At 45.6% G+C, this 27531-nt stretch overlaps 1 protein-coding gene across 1 annotated transcript; it reads right to left on the bottom strand.

Annotated features, from left to right (window-relative positions):
* Nucleotides 1-278: 278 nt before the first annotated feature.
* Nucleotides 279-21388, bottom strand: LRRC74A (leucine rich repeat containing 74A). The gene is made up of 13 exons (XM_014611248.3): nt 21286-21388; nt 19734-19909; nt 18985-19092; nt 16601-16697; nt 15923-15972; nt 14710-14791; nt 11713-11798; nt 9472-9666; nt 9030-9125; nt 5658-5801; nt 4043-4150; nt 1591-1676; nt 279-506 (listed from the first exon to the last, which is right to left on the bottom strand). The coding sequence occupies exons 1-13, from the start codon at nt 21386-21388 to the stop codon at nt 446-448; spliced, it is 1392 nt and encodes a 463-aa protein (XP_014466734.3). The 3' UTR covers nt 279-445.
* Nucleotides 21389-27531: the final 6143 nt, after the last annotated feature.

Here is a 27531-nt window from a genome sequence, read left to right as displayed (position 1 = left end):
CCAAGATGGCAACCAGGGGGTGGGGCAACCGAAGGGGCAGGACTACCTGTGCAGCCCTCGACAGCTCGCCAAAACTCATCAAGTGGCCCTCCGCCTGAAATAATTGCCCACCCCTGATATAATGTCACCCAACTTCTGCCTGAAAACCCTACCCCTTCCTGTATGGGAATAAGTTCAGGACTCAGCCTGTGGAGCAAGATATACTGTGCAGGGCCTCCCATTGGACTATCCTCTTCTCCTAGCCAACAGGACCATATCACCGCATTCACAAATCTGGCCTGGATGAGTAAGCAAGAGTAAACTTTAATTTTCAGATCCAATATTTCTGACTATCAACTCCCCCTAGTTTCTTTACTGCCTCAAGTCAAGGTTCACTTGGTCTTATCTTTCTTCCAGCACTTCTCCTTTTATCTTTAACCAGCTGACCTGTCTCCTGTCTTCTCTCCTAGGGCTCTTCCTCCTCCTCTTCTTTAGGCTTCTGTGCTGGCTTCTGCTCTTTTAAATAACTAATTTAAAAGGTGAAGGAAGAAATACTTGTAATATAAAGATAGTATAACAAACCTCTCTTCTCTCTAATGACTCAGAGTTGGTATGAGGGCGAGGAAGAAACACTTGAGATGGGCACATCCTATACTAAAAAGATCAGAACCCCCCCTGGTCCTGCTTCTTTCACGTATAGATGTGAGAATAACACTTTCGGCACAGGCGATAGCAGTGATGCAGACACAGCCAGGTAAAGAATGAAATCTCTTTTCTCATTGTTGTCCATCAGCTCAATAACAGCAACAGGGCCAGGTGAACCCTTTTCACTCATTAATTCTTTGTGGTCTAATAGTTACCAAGGTAATTCAACCACAACTTCTCAGTTTATGCCTATATCACCTAAGATTCCCAGGTGGTCTCCCCTCCAAAGACTAGCAAGGCTTGGAAATTCTCAGCTTGCAATAACAAACAGGAGCAGACGCATTCAGTCCAGCATGGCCAAAAGCCAAGGGATAGATTAATATTTGAAAAATAGATCCATTCACTTCAGACTTCAACTCTAGGCTTCCACATGAAATATTTTAAATCCATGGAAGTCTGAGAGATGGGAGTATTCAAGGTAAATAATCAGGGTTTTGAGCTTAGAACTCGCATATAAAACCCAACTGCAAATCTAGGAGTAATTCTTTTTTTCCTTTGATGTGTGGCTTGTCCTATAACTCCTAACAGCTTTATCTGGCTAGTTTAATTGCTTCTCACTGCTTAAGTTCTCAGAACTTCTACGTTACTGCCATAGGACTCTAGTGAAAGTGTTTTGCTGCTGTGAGATACATGCTCCCAGAAGTATCTTGTGGTGTGAGAAGAGAAAAATACAGACTTTCTGGCCAGACGCAGGAGGGCTCCTGAACCTATTACAGGTAACCTCAGCTCCAGGCTACTCAGAAAGGTAGTTTGTATTCATATTACAGAGTCAGATGGCTCCTACAGTCAGAAAACCCAAGTGTTCTGGTCTTGTCATTACATACTAAACTAGGATAGGTTCATTGATACAAACTGAGCAAAATAAAGTAAAAACAGGATGAGAGGGGAAGGAGGCACTTCCCTCACCTGTAGTCCACCACCCCTGTCCGATTCCCATCCAACTTCTGCACCAGCTCCCTAATCTGGGCTCGATCAAGGAGGATGCTTGATTGCTGTGAAACGATATGAGAAAGGAAATTTGTGGTCATCACCACTCTGTGGCTGCCTGGGGCTGTGACATGAGTAGTTCTAGAGATCCTGGAAATGGCATAGAAGTTACCTTTTACCAAGCTGTGTGAGAGCTGTTCACAGTTTAATCACCAGGCCAGTGACCTAGAGCACCTGCAAAGGGATGTAAGAATTTCACAGGATAGCAGAATCTGCCCTATTAAATGGAGTTATTTGGACACCCATTGCTTGCTAGGTTATCCACAAGTTAAGGTGCTAAAAGGGTGAAATATGTTCACAGGTCCCTGTTGAGCCAGTCACCAGAGTTAGGGTCAAAACTCAAGTGGCTCTTCTCTGTCCTATAGCACCAAGGAGGAGCCATCTGTTAGGATCCAACAGACATATCCCACACAACCAGTTTCCTTTCATCTGCTATATTTCTCTTAAATACCTAGGAGAAGGAAGGGTGGGAAGGGGAGGAGTTGACCTGGATTTGCATGGTTACCAGGTTATTCCAAAGTAGATTTACAGGTATTTGCACCATCCACAGCAGATACCTGGTTTCTTGGTATTTCCTTTGGGTTCCATTCAAGGGTTAGTTTTTCTCATGGCACATGTTGATGTAACCAGGTGCTCTGAGGTTCCATACAGTGGGCGTGTCTACATGGCGCCCTACATCACCATAGCAACTCATTACATCACCGTGTGATGCACTGTGGTGATGTAGTGATCATGCGAGTCAACACATGATTGGCAGCTACTGCACTACAGTGATGTGCTCCCTGATTTTAGCATGCTGCTATGGCAAAATAGCAGTAAAACCTAACCGTGTGCTGCACATATGGCACAGTATGGGTGGTTACTGCACCATGCCTTCCAAAAGGAAGTACTAAAACATGGTGCCATAGCAACATCACTGTACAGTGATGTGTAGATGTGCCCAGTAGGACTCAACGGGTGCATTTACACATGCAAATACTGCCTGATGGGTTTACTCCAAATTTACTCTGGAGTAAACCCACCCTGGGCAAGCATCTCTCATTTGGGAGCAGATTTGCTGCTCCTGGCAGCAGTCTGCTCCTACCCACTCTGGCACTGTACCAGCCCCCTGCAGCAGTCAGGAAGAGCTCTAGGCTCCCTTTGGGTGCTAGGTCAGGGGCTGGCAGGGAGCTGACAGCAGAGAGCTGTCTCTTAGTGGGGGCTGAGAGATTGCTCCCTGCCCCTGGGAGCTGCCTGCTGCTGGGGCAGGCTTCTGGCCCTGGTTCCCTGATCAGGGGCCGGGGGCTTGGAAAGAGCTGCAGAGGAGGCAGGTCGCAGCCCCCTGGCACGATACACCAGTGGGGCAGCTAGTAGTGAGCCCCTTGCTGGGTGGTGGGGCTCACTGCTACCTGCCTCACCAGTGGATAGGGCCAGGGGGCTGGGACCTGCCTCCCCTGCAGCTCTTTCCAGGCCCCCGGCCCTTGATCAGGGAACCAGGGCCAGGAGCCTGCCCCAGCAGCAGGCAGATCTCTGGGACCTGCTGGCACCTGCCCCTCCCTCACAGCTCTTTCCAAGCCCTGTGCCACGACTGCCTGATCGAGACACAGGGCTGGGAAAGAGCTGCAGGGTTGGGACCTGCTCCTGACCAGGACAGTTCCCAACCATTCCTGGGCTGTGTGGAGAAGCCTGCACGTGCTCCAGGTTGCCCTTGCAGACTTCCCTTCGCAGCCTGGAGTTGACTGTGAACTGTTGTGGTCTGGGGCAGGTCCCAGCCAGCTCCAGGCTGGGCAGGGAACTCTCTCCATGCAGGGAGCTCCCTGCCCCTGGTCCACAATTGCTGAGTGGGGGCTGGGAGATTGCGATTGTGGAGCTGGACCAGGGAGCAATTACAGAGCAGGGGCAGGGAACAGTCTCCCAGCTCTGGCTCCACAATTCCAATCACAGAGCGGGGGAAGGAAACAATCTCCCAGCTCCTGCTCTGCAATCGTGAAGCATGGGGCTGGGAGCGCCCTACTGGTGGGGCAGGGAGACATTGTCCCTGCCTGGGCTCTGGTGGCAGAGTCCACCGTGGGAGCAAACAGCTTCTAGGGGCAGAGAGCAATCTTCTGCTCCCCCTGCACATGCCTTACTGCACAGTAATTACTTGGCAGTTAATATGGTACTTGCATTTGCAGGTAGCAGATTAACTGCCTAGTAGAGCAAATTACTGCACAGTAAGGGTCTGCACATGTAGACAGTGATGCTTTCTAAGCAGTAATTTGTTCTACTGCACAGTAAATCATCTCGTGTAGACATGCCCAGCCAGTGCCAGATGGGGGCGTCAGTAGTGGGAGCCTCCTCATAGCAGTACCCTGCCTGGGAAACATTACAGGACACACTTTCTGAAGCTCACCTGCATCATGGCTTTCCGGAATTCTGCCACTGGGATCTTCATGCTTCCGTCTTTGTCCATGCTCCTAAAGAAATCCAGGAGTCGCAGCTTGCGCTCATTCAAGTAGTTCTGAGAAGCAGAGAAACAGATAAAACAACATTGCAACCATGTACTGAAATAGTGCAACTTTCTCCTCCATTTCCCAGGCTTGTCCCTGGTGGTCTGTCTAGGTATCTGTATGGCACTTATCAGTGCAGTGCCTAAGAACTAAAATCAATGCACTGTGCTGATATTCAGGAAAAATTTCCCTTTGCTCAAGTTTATCCCACTCCTGTTAGTTAGACTCTGTTGGAAGAGCTCTAAACAATGCTTCTACCTCACATGTTTTCCTTCACATGCTTGTACATTGTTATGAGCCCATGCAAGCCATTATCCTTTGACCAAATTGTATATGCTCAGTTCTTTGGATCTTTCTTTTTAGCCCAGTCTCTCACTTAAGATGTCTCATCATTTTTGTGGCTTTTCCCTAACTTCCTTTTGCAGTGTCAATGTATGTCTACAGAAGAGTCACTTTTGTGACTGCAGCTCCCAGAGGCCGGTCCTACCTAACCTGTGCACTGTTAGCTGTGTCACCACAGCAGCACAGAGCTAACCACCCAGCTATTTTAGTCAGATTCATACAAAGCCACAAATACAGCATTGCAAAGGCCACTGGCTAGTACTTTGCTAAGCAGCATGGGAATGCCATCAGGTTGGTTGGAGCTTAAACGAGTTGTATTGACAAGTCTGATTTCCTGGCTGCCTTGTTCCAGCAAGGGGCATGGTGCCATCTGCCGTTATTAGTAGAAATTACAGGCTTTGGAAATAACTGAGTAGTTGATGCTTCCAGTAACACCAGTATTTGCTGATAATATGTATAATGGAATTTTTACAGAGAACATTTCAACTTGAAGATAGATCTGGGCTGACAACCATGAGTTGTATAGAAGTTAACTAGAGTTGTAGGGTTTGTGATGCTGAACATTGATTCATAAGGAGCTGAACTGAGATCCATTAACTTGTTTCATACAGCTTAACAAACATCACTCTGATTGAAATGGCAGGTGGTACTCTCAAGAGAATATAGCACAGAACTGGAAAACAGGACAGCTGGGTAATATTCCCACTTCTTTAGCTGGCTGGCTGAAAATGGGCATATTACTTAGCATCTTTTTATCTCAGTTTCCTCATATATAATATAGAGTGAATAATGACTTACTTTTGCAAAATGCCTTGAGATCTTTGGATGAAAGATGTAATATTATACAAAGGCACAGAAATAGTATAGCTACTAATGACTTTTAATCACTATATACCTGAAAGAGATTCTAACCATCAACCTAGATGTTAAGAAAAAATATTTATGTACACCATTTGAAATTTCTAATCCTCAGATGATATTTTTCCCCCAAAATGAGAGGGATTTGTTGATATAGAATATTCCATATTTTTCACAGGACAGACAGAGATTGTATGCTCCCTTCAAGAGAGTGCTGAATAGCTGAATTTTCTGCTAAAAAGAGAATTCACCTCCCTTTGTAGTAGCTTGGAGCATATATACTGGCTCCCAAGTAAGGACCCATAGTGAACTGCTCACCTGAATCAGCTTCATTGGGTCTGAGCGCTGTTCTGGCTTTTTGGAGATATAGCCTCCTACCCCACCATAGATGACATCTAGCTCACGGTGCCCCTGACATACTGCATCCAGCAGGTTGAGGAAATTTTCATTCACCAGCACATTCTAAGGCACGGAATAAAGGACACTGCATTAGTGCAGGCACCCAGCCCATCTAGACCCTTTTCTGAAAGCAAGTACTGTCCTGTAATAATGTACCCCATCTCATGTCAATATTAATCAGTCTCTCCTAAGCTTCTCCCTTATTTTCTCTTGTCCTAGCACTTTACTTTAGTGGATCCCACTGCAGGTCTCAAGAGTCTTCAGTACTTCAGTCTCTGAGCATACATTTTCTTGCCTTTTTCTCAACTCCCACCATATTTTTGCTCATTTAAACCAAGCCACAATCAAATTTATTTCACACAGGACAAATGTGAGATAAGCTACAGTACAGTTGCCTTCTTGCTGGGCTATTCAGTCACCAGGAGAGACTTAAGAAATGGTCTCCTTTCCACCTGACACCTAACACGGTTAGCACTTTTTGTAAAACTCTGCTTCATTGCATAGTGCTATGGAAAGTTTCCAGATGCACAGCTCCTGAAGACTAATAAGAGTATATCTATATCACATACCCAATGTATCCAGCAATGACCCTCCCAAGTCACATCCTACCTGCTTAGTGAAATGCATTAGTGAAACTATGGTGCCCCACCTCTTTCCTTGGGGACTCCCCCACAGTGGCTTCACCGATTACCTTTAGGTTTGGTGCCTGCAAGTGGGAAAGGTGGGTGGGGTATACTCAAGAGGCTTCCTGCCTCTGTCCTGCTGGGGATGTGCTATAGGCTGCCTGGAGAGTTTGGTGTTTGGAGGGGCTCAGCACCTACAGCTGTTATCAATTTGAAATGGAGTTGCCAGGGGATGACAATGACACTCATCACTTTTGAAAATCAAGCAAAAGCCCTTTGTCCCCAGAGTAGATACAGAGTGGACGGTGATAAGACAATATTCTGGTTTATATTGGTTTTGTTCATATTGTTTTGTGTGGTTACCTATAGACCATCTCCTTTTGTATCAGTATTGATACAAAAAGTATTATTTAACAGAATTATTCTAGTTTACTCTGTTGGGTTATTACAAGCTTGCTTTTTCCATTACTGACATTTTAAAGAGATACTTACAATTCTATTCATACACTTGATACCTGGAGAATGTGATTGCTCAAATGCTTATGTTAGTTGCTTATTTAATTATCTGAAATGTCAAGCTAGTTAAGGAAATGCTTGAAGGCCTCTGCTTTCTATCAACGTGACAGGTTTCCAAAGTGTTGTGGAAGATGAAACCATATTTATTATCCAAGATATGGTTATTGGTTACAGGGATTTTGAAACACAGTTTTATAATTTCTACTTTGCTTAAGCATTTTATATTGTTTTCCTTTACACTGTTTTGCGACTTGTACGTGTGGTAGCTTGAGATTCATGCCTGCATACAATATTTGAAAAGAGTCTTTAATTGTCAGTTGTAAATTCTATAAATAATAGATTATGTACAAGAATGTAAGGAGTATTAATGCTTAGGATGTGTTGTCAGAAGCAATAAAAATGGACTGTTCATACCCTTCCTTTGCAATGAAAAAAGATTTTGGTTTTAAACTCGCATTTCTAGAAAACAACTGATAGGAATACTTCAGAATGTCTATAAAAGAAGTTTTCATTTTTTAAGTGGTAAGAAGACTGTTTATGGGTGGAAAATGTGTGGAAAGCTTTTGATTATATCTAAGTACATATTTTTTCTTAAAAATGAAAACATTTGTTTATTCCTTAAATGCTTAAAATAGCATAAGATTATTTTGAGAGGTATATTTGCATATAGTCTGTATCTAAATGCTAGACTCACATAACAGCTTCAAAAAAAGAGAAGAAACTTCTCCAAAAACTAGTCAGAAGAAAAGACAAAGCCTTCTTTTGTATTTAAACTTAAAGACTCTCTTTAAGAATTATTTCAGCTTCAGAAGACTTCTGAGAGATGAAAGACCTCATATATGAAATAAGGGTATTTGGGCTCATTTGAAATGAGTTTCTGCAAGAATTCCACTAAGACTATATAAATTGTGAGATGAAATTAATCAAGAGATTAGGTTTTAATTTTCCTTATAATGATTTTAATGGGATATTGAAATACTATTGCAATATAAAGTATTAACAATCTTTCCTGTTAAATTCCAGGCTGTGCTGAATACATTTACACTATGTTCCCTGTTAAATACCAGGAATACACTATGTATTCCTGGAGAGGGGGCATTAGGTAATCTTACCAAACAGAGAGATATAGTGGGATTTAATTTCGATTTAAGTATCTTAATATGCATTTATTGCTGGTCTCAAGACCACTTGTTGAACAGCAACTTCCATGTAATAAATTTGATAGGGTTTCCATGGTTTCGTGGAGCTTAGTTAAGATTACTGACCTTTTATAAATGGTTTATATTAGCCATAATAACCCAAATCAGGAGTCACTCTTTAAACTGTTTTAGTTATCTGTAATGTGGTGAAGCCTGCCTTGTGACTGTTTGGGGAAGTAATATATTTTAGCTTTAGTTTGCCTACAGAGGTGTTTTCTCTAAAGGAAAACCTACTTTTGAGGTGATTCCTATTGAAATTTCTCCACATGGAGAGCGATGGAAGACTGAAACACATGAAGTAAGCATCTTTTATTACTTGTCTGTATTCTCCTTTTTTTCTTTGCTTACTAAAGTCATCATTAATAATTGAGAAAACGCTGCTTGCCCTTAAGTGCAGTGTTCCCAAAGGCAGGCATAGAAAAGCATCCTCTGGGACTAAAATAGTGATAGCCATCTCCCTGAAATGGCGTTAAGGGAGACATTAATTATGATTAGGCCTACCTGTTCTTGTTAATATTTTAATAATTTTGGAATAAAATTACTTAGTAATCAGCAATACTTTTAAGTTTTACATACCAATCACTGTAGCATCTGAGCACATATTCTCCCAACATTGCCCTTAGGGGTACACCTGGGGGTGAGAAGCATTATAGCCTCCAAGGCAAGTTCCCTTTTTGCCCTCTTTTCTAAGACTGCAAACAAGTGGGCTAAGTAGAGCTAACTGTGATGATGATATTGATACTGCTTGTTACAGGAGCTAGAGTGAGCTCTTATTAACTTCCACACAGGCTTCAGAAGGGTTGTCATATAGAAGCTTGTTGTTAATGGCCTGCAACTGAAACTGGTGGTAGACTTCAAAGAGTTCTAAAAGGGTTTGATTCTAGACTCCAGGCAGCTCCAAAAGGTTCTACTGTAGATGTTTTGGGACTCTTCCAAACCTAACGCCATCTTACTGAGATGTTGATCTCTTCCATTCTGGATTTTGGGTTCTTCCTGATGGATGTGATCAACAAAATAGCACCTTCTACTGTCAGTGGATTATTGGACATCTGTGGTGGAAGAGAAGTAGGTAAGAATGAAGATGATTTCACACTTTGGCAATAAGTGTACAGTAACTACATATGTGTTCCTTGCTTTCCCAACCCCAGCCTGACCCAGCTACATTATCTTGTTCACACGCTTTTCATCATTATTGTCCACCTGTTTCCATCCTAACTACAGAAATAATTTCACAGCCTGGGGTGACCAAGGTATCTTACTCTCCTCACCTCTGGCTCAGCATAGAGCCCACGACCCTGCTACTTTCAACTCACACATCTCAGTTCTGTTATCACTGTGGCTCAAGATTTCCCATATTTCTTTCTTTCCCTCAGCAGCACTCAGACTTTGACATACCTTCAGGATTCTAAGGTTTCCATTGACTTCCAGCCCTTTGCACAGCTTCTCAGCCCCTTCATTGTTGATGTGGTTGGTGCTGATATCCAGTTGAACCAGAACGTTATTTACTTTGAGAGCTTCCCCCAGGGCCAGAGCCCCCTCATTCCCAAAGCCGTTCCATGACAGGTCAAGTATCTTCAGTGTCCCATTGACCTCCAGAGAGAGGAAAGAGATCACCAGTGGCATTATAGCCATTCCATGTCCAGCTGATGCATTCCTCTATTGCTCCTCTCATTACAGAGGCACTGAAACAGCTGGGACCTTAATGACACTACCATTAACAGCTGTTTTGCTGTTTTTACTTTCTGCTTATGTCAGTGTCCCAGTGCAGTATCTCATGTCTGCCGGGACTCCCACAATAGCAACATCCTTCCATGTGTTACCTAACAGTCAAGACCCCAATATGGCAAACTTTCCTAGCAGTGCCAGGTGCTGGGATTGCCTTTCTATGAGTTACAAGTGCCATTGATGTGAACTTTCTTGTAGTAGTGTTGGTTGTCACAACCCAAAGTTGTGATTTTTTGTTTGTGTGTGTGCTTCGGCACCGCTAAATTATTTCCTGCCAATTTGTCGCTTTCTTTGCACGGTAGAGTTCTCTGCTGCTAGAGAGAACTCTGGTGCAACGGGGGATTTCCCACCAGATTATAGCTTCTTTGCAGTGTGCATCTCTTTTGAATTGTAGTGATGCACGCTGTAAAGAAGTTCCCGCCATTTGTATTAGGATTCACGCCACGTTATTGGCCAATTCTTAATATAGGCACACGTGGCGGCTAGCGATTGGCTTGCTAGCCGTACAAAAGGCTTGGGTAGTTTCCGCCCAAGCTGGAGGAGGGAGGACGAGAGAGATTCTGTGTGAAGATCTCCAAGTGCTGCGGACCCTCGCAGACCTGACGTGCCTCCCCTAAGCAGGCAATGGAGGCAATAGAACCGAGCCTACGGAGCTTTCGCTTCTCGCCTCTCCCCGTCGCTGAGCGCAATCCTAGACGTATCCCTTTCCTGTAACCAGACCCGCAGAGCCTAGCAAACTCCAGGGAAAACTTATCGGACCCGCGGAGCCTAAATAACTCTGGGGAAACTTTTCGAACCCAACTTAACCGGACCCGCGGAGCCTAGCAAACTCCGTGGGAGCAATAGATTTGTCAGAGTCCTCCAATGAGGATTCAAGTGGGAGCTGTGCCTGGAAACCTGTCCAGCCTACACCAATACCATCTTTGGGTGTAAGTAAACAATCTTTTCAATCAACCATTACGCCTCCGTAACTAATTCTAACTCGCGTGCACTAAACTGCCCCGCGGTTCTCTCTGGCCCCGCGTGCCCGGGCTGCTGGCCACAGCCTGTGTGCAACGAAGACGGGTCCGGTACGACCCCAGTTTGCCCCTGGCTTGCCCATGGCGGCCAGAATGGGATCGGAATCACCGCCGCACATGGCGACGAGGGCGGGATCGGGGCCCGGCCCGCACATTGGTGTCAGCTAAGACTGTACCTGCATGAGCTACCAAATCCAGCTTGGCCCTCAGTGCTGTCAGGCTCCTCTCTGTGCTGCCCAATTATTGCCAATTGAGGCTTCCCAGCAAGGGCTTCCACTAAGTAGGGCCCTTTTTCCCACAGTGCCCACTCATTTACATATTAGTCTGGAAAGAGGTGATTATAAGAAGACTAGGTAGCACTAGTGAAGTAGCTCATTGCAAAGAGAGGTAATGGGCCTGAGCATCCTTCCATGAACCATTTCAGCTACTCCCTGTATCCTTCAAGGCAGCCTTGGACTCAGGAATGATTTGAGCATGTGGCCAGAGTAGGAATCTGTGTCTCTGCCTGAGGAAGAGGGATCTCTAAAGCAGTTAATTTAAAATTGACTAAAACTTGCCAAGTGAGAAGCCCTGATGAGGCGCTGTTGCAGGAATGGGAGGGCCTTGCTAGGATATAAATTATAATCAGGTGACAGAATGTGGGGGGAGGGCATGTGTTGTTGCTCTGGTGCCTAGGTTTGAGTATTATCTAAACCAAGCTCTATTGCAAAATTAAAAGGGCCTGGTACATTTGCTAATTCAGAGTACTGACTGGCTAGTAAGGGAATGACATGATTTAAGAAAACTATTGGCAGAGCCAGGGCAGACCAATGCTTCAGCCAAAATGTGCCACTGTCCCAGGTTCAGCTTCCAGCTGGGGTGAGACATATCAGTTTCCAGGAAAGGGACTTACCCTGAGACCAGCACTCACTGCCACTGCTCCCTTCATTCGCAGGTGGTTCCAGCTCAGGTTTAGGAATTCTAGTGTTTCATTGTTAGCTGAGGAGGAGTAACTGAAATGTTAGTTGGCATTAAAAATAGAAATGCATTTTAAAAATGAGAGATTCAGGTTATTGTCAGAGTGGGGGGTCATGAGACAGACTCAAGTCTTCACTGTACAATAGATACTACCTATAACACACACACAGCTAGATGTGCAAGATAAGCAAGAACACAGTGCATATACACATACACAAGCAGATCTGCACACTCTCCCCTGCTCACACATGTACACGTGTGCACAAACCCCAGTCACTAACACAGTCTTGCCCACATTTAAATGTGCATAAAATTGTGAGCAAATACTTTCATACAAAAGACTTACCTACTTCCCCAAACCCCAGAAAGCAAGAAACTTGTCACAGAGACTAGTTTGGATCTTAGAGGTTTTGGACCAATATTACATCTCAAGTAAGAGAAGGCAGCCTATTTCTAGAAACCAAGACAGGGAGATAAGTGGAGCCCAGGGGAAGAGAGCAGAGCTGAAGCTGTGTGGCTCAAAGAGGTGGGTGCTCCTTCAAAAGGGCGTGGGTGTTGCATTTTAAACTGCAACCCTGCTCCCAGCAGGGAAGAAACTTTCCCACTACTCTCTTCATTCAATTCAATTAAGAGGAGCACCCATTTTATCCAATGACTATTAAATGCAGGGTGCAGTGGTTCAGCTTCAAAAAGGTCAGTGCAGAATAGACTGGGTTAACCTGTGGTATGGTGGTTTGAGTGCTATGCTGGGAAATTAGAGGAGTGTGGGTTCAGTCCACCAATGGGTGAAGAGGAGAATATGGCTCAAGCATTTAGCCACTCAGCTACTGGGGCTAAAATGTTGGGGGCTGGCCATCCCTCCTGGCTCTTTTCCAGGATTTATGCCCAGTATAGACCCCTGGTTGGTCACATGGCTGCTTACCCAATGCACAGCCTAGTGCACATGCTCAGTACCGTGTGGTTGCTTGAATGTCCACGCTGTATTGTTAACAGAATTGCAGATGTGTATAAGTGCGAAAGACACTGCAGAGCCAGTTAGGTACGTGCCACAGAGACACACAAAGGGTAATGGAATTCTGTCCTCTGTGTTTCTTTTGGAATGAGAGGGGTGAAATCCTTCCTCCCACATCCAGAAATAAGACTTGTCCTCGCTACAGCTGATTTGCAAGCAAACAGAATGTCAAGCCAGCAGTTGTGACATAATATGTGCATTTGTGTCCAGCTGTACATGTGCCAGTGCCAATCCAGATGCAAAGCATGACACCCAGTGGCAGTTTCCCTTAGGAAAGCAGGGTCAGCCTTTTTGGCAGGTGTGCCAAAATCAGCCCAGCACTTTCCTCAAGTGCCACTCTGATCTCTTTCCCTTACCCCTCCTACTGCTCAGCTTTCTGCTCCCTGGCTTGTGCTCCCTGACCAATTGTTGCTTTGTTTTCTGCTCCCTGTCCTATCTGCTGCTGTGTTATCTGTCCCCTCCCCAATCTGCTACGGGCCACACTGTCTGCCCTTACCACCTGGGGCATCCATTCTGCAGGTTGGTCACCCCTGCCTGAGGATAGAGGGTGTGTAACTATTGGCGAGCGAGGAGGCCTCTGCCAGCACTTGGTTTTTATGTTGTTATGATTCTCTGAGGATGGCAGTTCGGACCACAGCAGCTGCGAGGCTGCGAACTTTTTTTCAAAACTCTGTGAAGCCTCAGTTGACCTGGAAGGAAGGAAATGGATTTTCACAAGACGGCTGGGCTTGGACACAGCTTTCCCTACTATGGGAAGATCCCTGCTTACCTTTAGACTGTGCTGTTCTGCACTATTAGCTGAGACACAAGCACAGCTCTTGCTGCCATCACAGGACTAAATGTAAAGACCTGAGCTGATCTTAACAGTAAATTCATGTTAATGGCAATGCTGGTTCAGGGAAATTAAGAGGTTCATTCAATTAAAGAAAAGATTTCAGGGTAACTTAAAAGGAGCATCACGTGGTTAAAAAATACATATTAGCTGCTGCCTAAGGGCCACTGTGAAATGGCTGAGAGACATGAACATTAGATGTGTAAAGGGCCTTCCTGGTACACTATTAATAGCATCATAAATTGTTAGAGCAGTAGGAGTTAAATAATTTAATTTGCTTTTCCTCATCAGAATCTTTTCCTCAGTCAGCCCAGATGTAATGGATACCTGTTTTTTTGGTTTGGGGGGTTATGAGGTTTGGATGGGATGCTGGCCATGGCCACATCACTCCCTGGTGTGCTGTTGACTCTAGAAATTAGTGCACCTTAGCCATATTAACCTGAGGGGCTGCTAGGCTTGGGTGGGTCTTCATCTTTGTTTTGACCTCAAGGCTGTCACTTTCTTCTGGATTTCACAAGGCAAACAGTGAGGGTCACTTTAATTTAATTTCTAATCACTTTCCTTTTCTGGTTACCAAAGTTGCTCAAGGATTTGGCCCCTGAAACTGCATTTAAAATTTTTAAAAGATTTAATTGAAAAATAATAATGCACAGACCTCCCCCCAACCCAACCATTCCTATGAGATTTTGTCTGTGTTTTAGGGCCACTATTTCTGCTCTAACCTCCTGGCCTGGCTCTTCCTCTTTAAGCTGCCCACCCTCCTGGTTAGCTTGGTCCTTGATTGTGGGTGATGTCCCATACTTGGGCTTTGGTATATTGGAAAATCTCTGTTCCAAGGAGGCTGTATAAATCCTCCAGGGTGATAAGCACTTCAAGATGGGTCAGTGGGCCACCCAGGAGAGTTAAACCTGGATCCCAGTCCTTTGCATTGGTCATCAGGCCATACAACTTCTGCGTCTAGAATGTAGAGACAAGTGGTAGATTCACTTTAGCAATGGCACTGACCCCTGATGCTCCCTGATGGCCCCTCATGGGGAGAGTGCCTAAGCTGTATGCAGCTGGCTCTGGGGAAGTAATGAGAGGGTTACCAAGCATCTGTCCTAGGTGCTCTCCTCCCTTCTCAGAGAACTCGTTGTGGCTGAGGTCCAGCTCCTTCACTCGGTAATTGCCCTAGAGAGAGACATGGTGTAGAGACAATTAAGTCTTCCATCCCACCTTGTGGCAGGCAGCTTCCATATTAAGAACCCCTGGGAGAGGATGAAATCCAGAACTGCTGAATGTTCTAGCATGCTGTAACTTATCAGCTTGGAGGCAGGCAGTTTTGTTTCCCATAACAAAGGTTTGTTGATCTTCTAGCACATAAAATGTTGATTTTTTTTTTCCTCATAAAAGAGAATAAACAGTGGCACTTCAGGCTGAGCACACTGCACTCCTGTAGCTCTGCTAGTGCACCTCTCTCCTGTGCGTGCTGCTATTACAGCCCTGCCCTACAAATCACCTCCCCCCCACCTCCCCCAATCAATGTCCCACAGCCTTTCTATCCTACAGTAAGTACTTCTTGTTACAGATTCAGATCCTGGACCCCTCAGAGCAGAAACTTCCAGGCATACCAAACTGTGCACTGACTTTATGATAGGGCTAGACTGCAAATGGCACTAATAGTTTCCCTTGTGATCTTCAGGTTGATTGGAAGTCAGATCACTTAGTATCGTAGGAAAGTAGGACTGGAAGAGACCTCACACAGTCATCTAGTCCAGCCCCCTGCTCAAGGCAGGATTATCCCTGACTAAGCCATCCCAGCTAAGCATCTAACCTGCTCTTGAAAACCTCCAAGGAGGAGATTCCACAGTTTCTCTATTTAGCCTGTTCGAATGCTAGACCTCCCTCATGGTCAGAAAGGTCCTCTATCTTTAAGACCCATTTTCTTCCATTTGGCATTATATCTATGAGCTCTTTTCTTTAAAAGATCTTTATGCCTGTTTTAGTATCACTTATTAGTTTACATCTGGAAAACATGTTTCTTGAAATCTTTTCAACACCCAGATTCCCTTTTATAGCCCCATTATGTACCCTGGTGAGTTCATCTCTCAGACAGATTCCAAACGCTGTCCTAAGAAGACATGAACCTGGTGGCCACTTCTTCATGGCCTCTCAACCTGCCTCCTTTCTAAACTGAGTAAGAAGCACTCATCATAATTCTGCTAGGACGTGCTGAGGGCAATCAAGCCAAGAAAGGAAGAGCTCTAAGATGGAGGTAGCACTAGCTACAGAAGGGACTGCAAGTGGCATTATGTTACTCACCAGCAGTGCCTCAGCAAAGTATGGTGCGGTCTCCTCTCTAAAGTTATTTCCTGCAGAGGAGAAGAGCCTGTTAACAAAGTGCAGAGTTCTTTGGTACATTGCAGTGCATCCAGAACAGCCTTCTGATTTGGCTGGATTGGCACCTCATCGCAATGCAGAACAAACAGGGTTCGCATAGAGCCTTGTGAAAATAGGGCTTGAGGGGGCTCAAGAGGCCATCTAGTCCAACCCTCCAAGTCAAGGCAGGATCAGCTCTGTTTAAACCATCAGAAACATATTTTTGTCTAACTTGCATTTATCTTACAGATTCCATAGTTTCTCTAGGGAATATGTTCTAGGCTCTAGGGCTTAATTGAGAGGTACTCTATTTCTCTTCTCTTTGCTCAGCTCACTTTACTAGAGTTGTCTCAGGCCCATAGGACACTAAAACATTGCCCAGATGAGGACCGTATCTAAATTGCTCAGAGGTGGCTGTAGTTAAAGCCACTATGTGTATACAAGGCCAGATTCTTATCTCAGTTACACCAACATAAATCCAATTTCAATACAGTTGCGGTGCATTTACACAGAGTACTTAATGGAGAGTCTACAATGTGCTTTGTGGGGGGGAATTGCTATAGAAATGTAAACTAGTACTTTACCATACTCCTACCACCCCCTAGGAGAAAAGGAACCCACCTGAGAGCTGAATGGCCCGTAGACAGGAAATATTATCCATTAACATCCGGCAGATGGCTTCAGCTCCTTCTGTGTCAAGGTGGTTATTGGAGATGTTCTGAAAAGGAAGACTCCAACATACAAAAGGAAAACCCAAAGAGTCAACCTGCTTTTAATACTTTCTGTGTCTGGATGTGCAAGAGAGGCCAAGAGACTGCAAGAGCAGCTGTACTAGCAAGGCAGGGGGTCGTACCTAGTCAGTAATTAGTATCAGAGGGTTCCTTCTTTTTTATATATATATTAATATGTGCAGTTCTAGAACCTTCCAAACAAGGATGAAACTTACAAGGCAAGAGTTTCACAGAGTTCTAGCAGAGTGGTGCTTAACCTGTTGGTCCCATAGGCTCCACATCACTCATCTGGCCTATCTGTGGGCTTGGATCAGGATGTCTGTGGGCTAGATCAGGCCCTGAGAGCCAGCACTGCCTCCTCTGGCCCCCCACACACCAAGATTGGATACTGGGGAGCCAACACTGCCCCCTCCAGATCCCTGCACACCAGGATTGGGTCCTGGTGGCCCAGTGCTGCTCTCACTTGGCCCGATGTTCTGGGGTTGGGTGCTGGATGCAGCATGCAAGCCCTAGGGTACCCTATGGGTCTGAAAATTTGGCAGCAGGAGAGCAGTGCCAACGTTCTCCCACTGTCACCTTTCCAGACCCATGGGGGACCCTGTGGGCCAAATGACATGGCGCGAAGGGCTGGAGGTTGAGCCTCCTGAAGTAGCAGTTACTTTATCAAAGTACTTTTTCCATAATTCAAAGTTCACAGGCTAACAAACTCCACTCTCTGTGCCCAAGTTTTGGGTACAGAAAACAATATAAAAGCCATATCTCAAAAAGCCATTCAAATTCTTCTAATCCATTCAGAAAGGCTTCTACAAACCAAGTCAGAGAATGAAAGTCACTGACCCAAACCACTTTCTATTGCCCAACCACAACATGGAAAGGTTCAGTTATGGTGATTTATGTCTGTTAATTACCAAAATAATTCATTAGCCCCAAGGAGATCATCAAAGGTTCACTAGTTGCAGGGTTTTGCTTTTCTATAACTTGTACTTAAAAAAAAAAAATTGGAATGTGAATTTTAGTGAGTTATGATTGTAGTTATCTAGAACTTGGGAACTAGTTAGTTACTTTTTTGGCAAATCTTAATATATTCCAAGCTTTTGCCAGATATTTGAAATCCTGTTTGTAAGTGTAAGGAAGAATACAGTTAGGGATGCACCAATAGAGATTTTTGGGGCTGATACCGATAGCCGATTTTTAAGGAGGCATATCGGCTGATACCGAGCCAATTTCCGATACCAGCCCAGCAGTGTGAAGAGCAGTGTCTAGCTGGTAATTCTGTTGTGGTGGGAGGGGAGGGGAAGGGAAGGGGCGTGGGGAGGGGCAGATTGAGGCCCCTGCGGTGAGGGAGGGAGTGGGGCTGAGGCAGGCGCAGCCCAGCCAAGGGGGTGGCGGGCATGGGACAGAGCTCCAAGCAGCTCATTTTGGGGGGTGCGGGGAAGTGGGGGGGGGGTAGCTCCTACCACTGCACGCACTCTGGGAGGACATGGTGGGAGGCGTGTGCCCCCGAATCTGCATAGGGCAGGGCAGCTGCCGCTATGGGCTGGGGCTATGCGGGGCTCTTCCCAGTGGGGGCTGTGCTCGGGGCAGGTGGCAGCAGCACTGGGAGGGGACTACCGGGGGGGAGGCTCCAGCCACCTTAAAATTCACTGTAGCCCCCTTCCCAGCGCCACCACCTGCCCTGAGCACAGCCCAGCACAGTCCCCACTGGGAAGATCCCCATGCAACCCTGACCCCAGCCCGCCCTGCCCTGCCCGGCACAGATGCAGGGGGCACACCCTCCCCCGCCCCTGAGACGAGCCGCGGCTCCATCCCGCACCTGCCCTGCCCCGGCTAGGCAGCTCCTGCCCCAGCCCCAGCCCCACTCCCTCCCTCAACGCGGGGGCCTAAAACTGCACCCCCATGCCCCTTCCCCTCCCCTTCTACCACAACAGACTTACCAGCTGGACACAGCTCTCCAAACTGCCGGGCTCTGCTCCTCGCCACCTACATGCTGTGCTCCATCTGAGTGCATGCGTGGGCCATTTATTGGCCAAATTATTGGCCACATTGGGCTGATTTCCGATAGTCGATTTCTTTATATTGGTGCCGATCCAATATTGGACCGATATATAGGTGCACCTCTAGAATTCAGTCTTAATAATGGCATCGCATTGGTAGCTTGACCCCTGTAAGTTAAGAGGCAGGTTACTAGAGGGGATAATTAACTTGGTGATTTTGTATATTACATCCCATGTTATCATGATTCAGTGTATTAGAACAAGGAGGAAGATTGGATACCAGCTCTTGAATGTAGCAGTTTTCTCTCAGCATCTGTGCCAGGCATATGACTCCTTCAGCCAGGATCCAGTTATCTTCCAGCTCCAAATGGGTGATGGTTGTGTTAGACTAAAGCAGGCCATACAAAGGGAAAGAGAGACAGAGAAAAATAGTGAGGCTTGTTTGACTTTTTAAACCTTCATTACAAAAATATTAAAAACAAAAAGATGAAAGTGCAGAAGTATGTGGCCCTCCCAGGAGCTGAGCATGAAACACTTGTCAGAAGAAAACTCTACTTATAATCATCAGAGCTTGAAACCTCCTCCCTCCCAAAAGCCCTTTATGGGTTTACACATTTAGGACTAGCTGTCCATCTTCCACCTTGTAAAGTGCCCTTCAGTGGCTCAGCAGTACACAAACTGGTCCATATTTTGTTGCAAGTTCAGAGAAAGGGAGAGAGTGAGAGAAAATTGCTGGAAGGTTAGCAAAGTAGGCAGTGTCCTCAGTGTTACACAGTCCCTGTATACCTCCCCCATATGCAAGAAGGCACTGGCAGGAAATACAGCTAATGGAACTGTGACCAGACAAAACTGGCAGAGCTGGCAGGGAGGAAGCTGCTTTCACATGGTTACTGTTGTGCTGGGTCTGTTATTTGAGACCCAGAGTTAGGGCCACACATACTCAATATTAGCTTCCAAAATTGCACATGGCCCAGAGTGCCTGTTGCTTTCTAGTCTGCCACCAGTAGCTTCATCTTGCTATGTACTCACCACCAGGGCGATGGCAATGGCTTTGGTACCCTTGGGTCCTAGACCATGATGATTCAGGTTAATATAGGGCTCCTCTATGTTCCGAAGAAAGTACGAGGTGGGCACCACACCCACCAGCTTGCAAGCTTCCAGATATAGCTCTGCACCCTGTATGGTGCCAAAAGACCTCTCAGCATCTACAGAGAAAAGGGGCCTAATGAGGTGTGCACTCAATATCCCCTTACTTCTTATCCATCTCTGGGGTTGATTCCTCACTTGCAGAGGGAACCATTGAATCTTAATGGGTTCAGAGGGACATTATTGTGGAAGAGTTGGAAGGTGTAACCCTAACCATCCTCAGCTGAGAACTGGCCTTGCAATTTGTGGAGACCCTTGCTGCTACAAAGCAAAATTAGAGTCAGGTGGGAAGCTCAGACAAAGGCAGCCCAGAATCCACCAGGCCTGCAGGGGTCAAAGCAGCCACCTCTACTCAAAACTGGTCCTTTTTATGTTCATGAGAACCTCCCTCCCTGTGTTTCTAGATATCTGACTAAACTCAAGTCTTCAGTCAACAGGCCAGACTACATTCATGGACTGAGTGTTTTGTAACTGGACGAGATCTAACTTTGAGTTGCACTGGGGGCAAGCGGAATACAACAGATTGACAACAGGATCTCTGCTAGCCAAACTGCTGTCTGGGAAAACATCCTGTCCCTTTCCTGGGATCCCATAGTACTTATGTACGCCTGTCCCCCGCCTCCCCACATTTCAAGTTTCACTGTCAGAGATGTGCTTAGGTTGTATCCATTTTACCTCAACAGCCTGGAATGTGACTAACCCATTCCCAGTCTAACTGAGCACTTCTGACATCAGGCAAGAAAGCTTTTATTTATCTTAATTGAAGCCTGTGGCTGATGGGGACAGAGGAGGCAGCCCAAAGCACTTTCGCTTACAAACAGCGGGAAGAATCCCTGTATCCTCATCATCTTGGCCACTGGATATTGTTGACACAGCTGCAGGGAAACTGCAGGATGCAGCTGGTGGCTGTATTTCCATAAGAACCTGTCATTTGGACTCTTTCTCACACCCGCTACTTACAGGCTGTTTTCTAGCATTGCTGCATTCATGTAATAGTTTGACCTCAGCACAAATTCCACTCTACGTAAAGCCCTTTTGTCTGTGACATTTGAGGCCTCTCTCAAAATGCCCCATTTTATTTGCATTCTTTTGGTTTTTAATTTTCTTTCTTTGTCCTTTTGGTTTATAATACACATAACATGTACCAGTCCTGAGCTGCCATATATAAAAATGTGAGCAAGGTTTGATTAGCCAGACACTAAGTGGATACAGGGTTATGCTTGACAGCCACAAGCTGATAGAAAAGAGAAAAGCCCGCCCCCCCGAAAAACCTAGTCTTGGCAAAGTTCTTCCCCAGCTGCTAGAAAAGGTAGGGATGCTAGGATTCTAGCTAGGGGCATGTCCTTTGTCCCCTGTTTTATATAACCTGTTAGTAGGTACTGTACTGGAGGGAAAGGGAAGAGTTTGTATGGAAGCCTGGCTAGCAGACACTCACCTTCGATCTCAAGGTCTGTGTCAGAGCTGTCTGCTCTGGTCTTCTCTGACAGGCTATCAGAGGGCTCAGCAAGCAACAGTGATTCCAGGCTGCCCTCAGACATCTCATTTTGGTCTGAAATGAAAAAGAAATGTTTCATTTTGTGAATGCAAACCCCAAGTATATACAGTACACCTCCATGCACAGTAGCAAGAACCTTCCTCTCCTCCCTGAATCCCATGACTCCTTTAAAATTGTTTTAGGCTCTTTCATTCCTCATTCCACCTGGCTATCCATTGCTCCGCTTTGCATTCTGTTCACTTGGAAGCTGTCACTGGTGTATGGGGAATCTTCCTTCAGCTGTTAGAGATGCGTGGACATGGTATCTGTCAGAGCTAACACCAGTAAGCCTGCAGCCCAGGCCTGGGGAGGATTATTTTTTCTCATGCTGGTAACTTACTTTGTGGTCACCTCTCTTCACTCTCCCTGATTTCAGAAATTACCAGGTACTGGCAATCAGATTTTCTTGGTGCATCCTGCTCCTTCCTTTATGCCAGAACCTCTTCCTTCCTGGATAGCTTCCCAAGCACTGACTAACAGTCTGCCAGCTGCCTTTTCTATCAGTCCTTTGTGGTGCTCTACATAGATGGCAGCAAAGGAATGGTTTGAATGCCACTGCATACCAGGATTGAGTTGTAACTGAGGAGCAAGAGTTGTAACCAGATCCCATTGGATGTGAGACAGATTCTCTCACCTACAATTCATAATTTATTTTACAATTAGAGAGAAAAAGAGATTGGAAAACTGTAGTTCAGGGGAAATCAAATGATGCAAGAGTCACCCAGAATAATGGTCTCACACTCTAAGCTGGCTGACGGGGGGGAAAAGAAAAGTGTTATTACTGCTTACCACTTTTTCACTGATACTCTCTCTACTGCCTTCTCCTCTTACTTCTCTTTGCTAACTCTGGGTTGTTGACCTGTAATTTTGTACCCTACTCAGGTGTTATTCAATATTAAAGCCTGACATGGAATCCCCAGTTTAGCTGTCCAGCCACAGGTATATGTTTGAGGGAGAGTGGCCAGCTGGGGCTGGTGACAGGGGAGCTCACTCACCTCACTCAATCAGTCCCCCACCCCCATCTCCACTCTTGCCAGATTTTGTTTGTTCAAATGATTCGTTTACTCACTGTATTTTTAAAAAGGAGGAGAAAGAACATATACATAGAAAGAGGTAGGCTATATAAATAATGTTAAAGACAAACCAAGTAGAAGTAACTAGCTGGGGACCTACAATAGTTTCTCTCATGACCTTTCATTATTATGCTTTTGCACTGTGCATTAGTGAAAGGTGCCAGACTGAAGGCTCTGGAGACTCATGGCTCCTATTTATCTAGACTGCTAGTGCTGCAGGCATAGCACCGTGGGAAGCTTTCCATGCCCACTGCCCCTATCAGTCAGTGTACATCATTCTGCTGGTAAGAGAGGAATCCAGCCTCTATGACTCACAATGAGTGCTTCTACAAGTGCAGTTAATATGACTGAATATATTCCATCTTAATTTGAGCTGGAGTAAACTAATCCCAACATCACTGTCTATAGATGTGTTTAAGAGCAGTAATTTACTGTGCTCTCAGATATCACTTGTAGCTCATGGGACTATTTGAAAGCACAGTAAACTAGTCTAGTGTGCCCTAATTGCCACTCATGTGTAGATGGTGATGCTTTACTGTGCAGCAAATTAGTCTGCTGCACAATAAAACATTTTGTGTAGATGGGCCCAGATTAAGGGAGAGGTGAATCCAGCCACACTGCAGATCCTTTCCTTTATCTCTCAATACTACTGCCTAGTGTATTTTAAGGCTATTCCTTCTGGTAGCTCCCTCCTTCAGTTGTGCTGGGTGGATATTAAGTAAATCATAGGGAACATTCATAGTTAGATTGCGAAGTCTTTGGAAGGGGACTCCCTTTCTGTCCTGTTTGTATACTGCCTAGCAGAAATAGGCCCTAGTTGATGACTGGAGTGTCAAGGTGCTAAAATTAAACAACAACAATAATGATCATAATAATGATGATAGTGCTGATAATTATATGCTAAATAAAAACCAAAATCTATTGCTAGTGCTAGATGCTGAGAAGCCCTTTGACAGAGCTGAGGGGTCTTTAATTAAAACTCCACTGTAAGTGATGGGGTTTGAAGGTGATATGAAGCCTTGGATAAATGTCCCATCTGATAAGATACAAGTTAACTGCTTAAATTCAGAAGTATTATAGCTTCAAAGAGGAACTAAACTTAGTCCCTCAGTTGTCCTTAACTCCCCTTCTTGGTTACCCTCTTCCTTGAACACCTGGTACAAAAATACATCAGAATCATACCTTAAGCAGTGGTTACACCTAACAATATGGAACATGAAATTGCACTATATGCAGACAAGGTGATACCAATAATTACCAATGGTTACTAGTACAGCATGATGAATTACTTATGTTCTGTAAGAAATTAATTAATTCAATGATATATCAGGCAGTAAAATTATACACAACTTGAAATATTAAGAATAGGGAAGATACATTTGAGTTTGTATTGTCTACACCAGGGATGCCAAACTCATTTGGCCTTCATTTGGCAGGCTTTAGACCACGGGCCTTCCCACAGAGTGGACAATCCTTGAGTACGTAGCAGCATGAATCCCTGTGGCTGCCAGAGCCACTGTTTAAGGGGCAACTGAATGCACCAGTTTTGGCGATGGGTGTCCGTGGGGAGGGAGAAAAGATAACTCCCTGGGTTCTGGAGCTATACTGAAACAACAGTCCTGGCAGCTGTGAGGATTAACTCTGCCTCTGGTTTGGCAACAAGCCCCTCAAGCTGAATCTGGTGTACAGAGGTGTATGATCCACCCTGCAAGAAGCCCCATGGGACAGAAGACCCACTTTCATGGTCCAGATCTGGCCAGTGGGTCCTATGTTGACATCATTGATCTAAACCCGTGAAGCCAGTCTGTCCAGTCTGCTGGGCTATAGGAAGGCTAGTTGGGGATTGGAGATGGCATGACCTGCTGCAGAATATGGGGCCCTTTGGCCCTGCTCGGACCACTGCCCCTGGACCCAATACCACCACCAGGTACCTCGCTACCACCAGATTTGCCACACTGCCAACCCCTTGCCACCCTGAACCTCTCATCATGTCAGGACCTGCCACTGCTGCGATGGTCACACAGCAGCAGCCCCTGTGCCCTGTGCTGGATCTAGCCTGTGAGAAGCCCCATGGTTCAGATATGGCCCAGGATCCCAGGTGAGTTTGACACCCCTATTCTAAACAAACAAAGCATTTGGAAGTCAATATATATCCCAGCTTCAGTATGCCATTACTTCAGTGCTAAAAAGGGAGTTGTTAGGTTAAAACAAACAATATTTGTCTCAGCTTGGCTATACAGCAATGTCAAGAATAAAAGCCTGCCAAATTGTAATTTCCTATTTTAGACACTACTGGTATGGTAGTAGGGAAGAACTCCAAAGGAAACTTAAATTAAGAACTGTAATTTATTTATTGATTAGATTAATATCCTGCCCTATCCAAAAGGCTCAGAGCAGCTGACAATAAACAAACAACCCACAGAGAGCACTCCTCAAACAATACCCCAACACTTAATACCTCCAAGTCCCCCCACTTCTCCAACCATTGCCTTCCTAGCAAAACCTCCAAACCACACCTTGCCATGCCACTCACATTCAGCTATAAGGAGCCTTTTCCTTGTGACAGACAGTAAGTTTTTAACAGCAATTAAGAAAACTCTAGATCAGGGGTGGGCGAAATGTGGCCCGGGGGCCAGATGTGGCCCACCAGGCCATTCTCTCTAGGCCGTGGGACCCCTAAAAAATTTAGAAAATTAATATTTATCTGCCCATGGCTGCCTGTCATGCGGCCCTCGATGGCTTGCCAAAACTCAGTAAGCGGCCCTTTGCTCAAAACTATTGCCTGCCCCTGCTATAGATCCACCTGGAACGATTTGCAATTCCCGATGTATTACCATGTTATTGGGCAGCTGAGGTAAAATCCCTATCAACCCAATATTGTGGTGAACCCAGTAAACATTAAGTGGCTATTGAATAGCAGGATTTAAAATATTAAGTTAGTGTATTTCTTTTTTTTTATAACCTAAAATAGGATAACATGAAAGAAAAAAAAGCTAGTGTCACACAACACACTCAATATGAAAACAAATACAGATAAGAAGTAGAGTTTCCCCTCTCAGTTAAAACCATCTAAAACAATCCAGAGTTTCATAGAGTCATAGGAAGTTAGGGTTGGAAGTGTCCTCAGAAGGTCATCTAGTCCAATCCCCTGCTTATAGCAGAACCACTCCCAGCTAGATCATCTCAGACAAGGCTTTGTCGAGCCAGGTCTTAAAAACCTCCCAGGATGGAGATTCCACCACCTCTCTGGGTAACCTGTTCCAGTGTTTTACTAACCTAGTGAGAAAATTTTCCCTAATATCCAACCTAAACCTTCCTTGCTGTAACTTGAGACCGTTGCTCCTTGTTCTGTCATCTGCCACCACTAAGAACAACTCCATCCTCTTTGGAACCACCCTGCAGGTAATTGAAGGCTGCTATTAAATATCCTCTCAGTCTTCTCTTCTCTAGACTAAATAAACCCAGTTCCCAGTGGCAACGCGTAGGGGGTGAATGGGAGTGCATGTGAACCCCCTGAGAGTGCTGGTGCACCCCCTGACTGGCTGCCCTCCCTCTTAGGCGATGGGCAGCGGGGCAGGTGGGAGCGCTGGTGCCCCCCCTGCGAGTGTTGGTTGGGGAGTAGAAGTGCTGGATGTAGTGCTATGGCTGCTTCTGAAGCACCAGACCCCTCTGGGAGCCCCGCTCCTGGTCGCTGACTGGTCACTGGGGGACACGTGTCCCCTCTGACTAAGGTGGCACCAGTTGCCCATGCCAGTTCCCGCAGCTTCTCCTCATAAGTCATGTGTCCCAGCCCCCTCACCATTTTTGTTGCCCTCTGTCAGACTCTCTCCAGTTTGTCCACATTCTTTCTGTAGTGGGGGGCTCAAAACTGGACACAGTACTCCAGATGTGGCCTCACCAGTGCTGAAGAGAGGGGAAGAATAATTTCCCTTGACCTGCTGGCAACACTCCTATCAATGCAGCCTAGGATGCTGGTAGATTTCTTCACAACAAGAGTACATTGTTGGCTCATATTCATCTTATTGTCCTCTGTAACCCCTAGGTCCTTTTCTGCAGAGCTGCTGCCCAGCTAGTTAGCCCCCATCATGTAGCGGTGCATGGGATTGTTCTGTCCTAAGTGCAGGACTTTGCACTTGTCCTTATAGAATCTCATGAGATTTCTTTTTGGTCCAATCCTCCAATTTGTTTAGGTCCCTCTGATTCCTAAACCTATCTTCCAGCGTATCTACTACTTTCCCCCAGTTTGGTGTCAGCTGCAAACTTGCTGAGGGTGCACTCTATGCCATCTCCCAGGTCATTGATGAAGATATTGAACAAAACCAGCCCCAGGACCGACCCCTGGGGCACTCGACTTGATACTGGCTGCCAACTAGACATCGAGCCATTGACTACTACCCTCTGAGCCCGATGCTCCAGCCAGTTTTCTATCCACCTTACAATCCATTCATCCAACCCATACTTCCTTAGCTTGCCTGCAAGAATGTTGTGGGAGACCATATCAAAGCCTTCCTAAAATCACGGTATATCACATCCACTGGTCTTCCCACATCCACAAAACCAGTCATCTCATCGTAGAAAATAATCAGGTTGGTCAGGCATGACTTGCCCTTGGTGAATCCATGCTGACTGTTCCTAATCACTTTCTCCTCCAAATGCTTAGAAGTGGATTACTTGAGGACCTGCTCCATGATTTTTCCAGGGACAGAGGTGAGGCTGACCAATCTGTAATTCCCTGGATCCTCCTTTTTCCCTTTCTTAAATATGGGTATTATGTTTGCTCTTTTCCAATTGTCCGGGACCTCTCCTGATTGCCATGAGTTTTTAATGACGGCTAGGGGCTCTGTAATCACAACAGCCAACACCCTCTGCACCCTCAGGTGCATCCCATTTGGCCCCATGGACTAGTTTATGTCCAACTTTTCTAAATAGTTCCTAACCTGTTCTTTTGTCACAGTTGGCTGCTCATCTTCTCCCCAAGCTGTGCTGCCAGGTGCAGTAGTCTGGGAGCTAGCTGACTTTGCCTGTGAAGACTGAGGTGAAAAAGGCATTAAGCACTTCAGTCTTTTCTGCATCC

The sequence above is a fragment of the Alligator mississippiensis genome, chromosome 2 (assembly GCF_030867095.1).
Source record: "Alligator mississippiensis isolate rAllMis1 chromosome 2, rAllMis1, whole genome shotgun sequence".
NCBI classification, from domain to species: Eukaryota; Metazoa; Chordata; order Crocodylia; family Alligatoridae; genus Alligator; species Alligator mississippiensis.
Note: the sequence above shows the minus strand (reverse complement) of the source record. Positions and strands in the feature narration are given on the sequence as shown.

Coding starts and splice junctions, on each gene's coding strand:
- LRRC74A (XM_014611248.3), bottom strand. CDS start 21,388: ATGTCTGAGGGCAGCCTGGAATCACTGTTGCTTGCTGAGCCCTCTGAT. Junction 15,973..16,600: donor ACGGGCCATTCAGCTCTCAG/GTGGGTTCCTTT, acceptor TCTCCTCTGCAG/GAAATAACTTTAGAGAGGAG. Junction 11,799..14,709: donor GCACCTAGGACAGATGCTTG/GTAACCCTCTCA, acceptor ACTCCTCCTCAG/CTAACAATGAAACACTAGAA.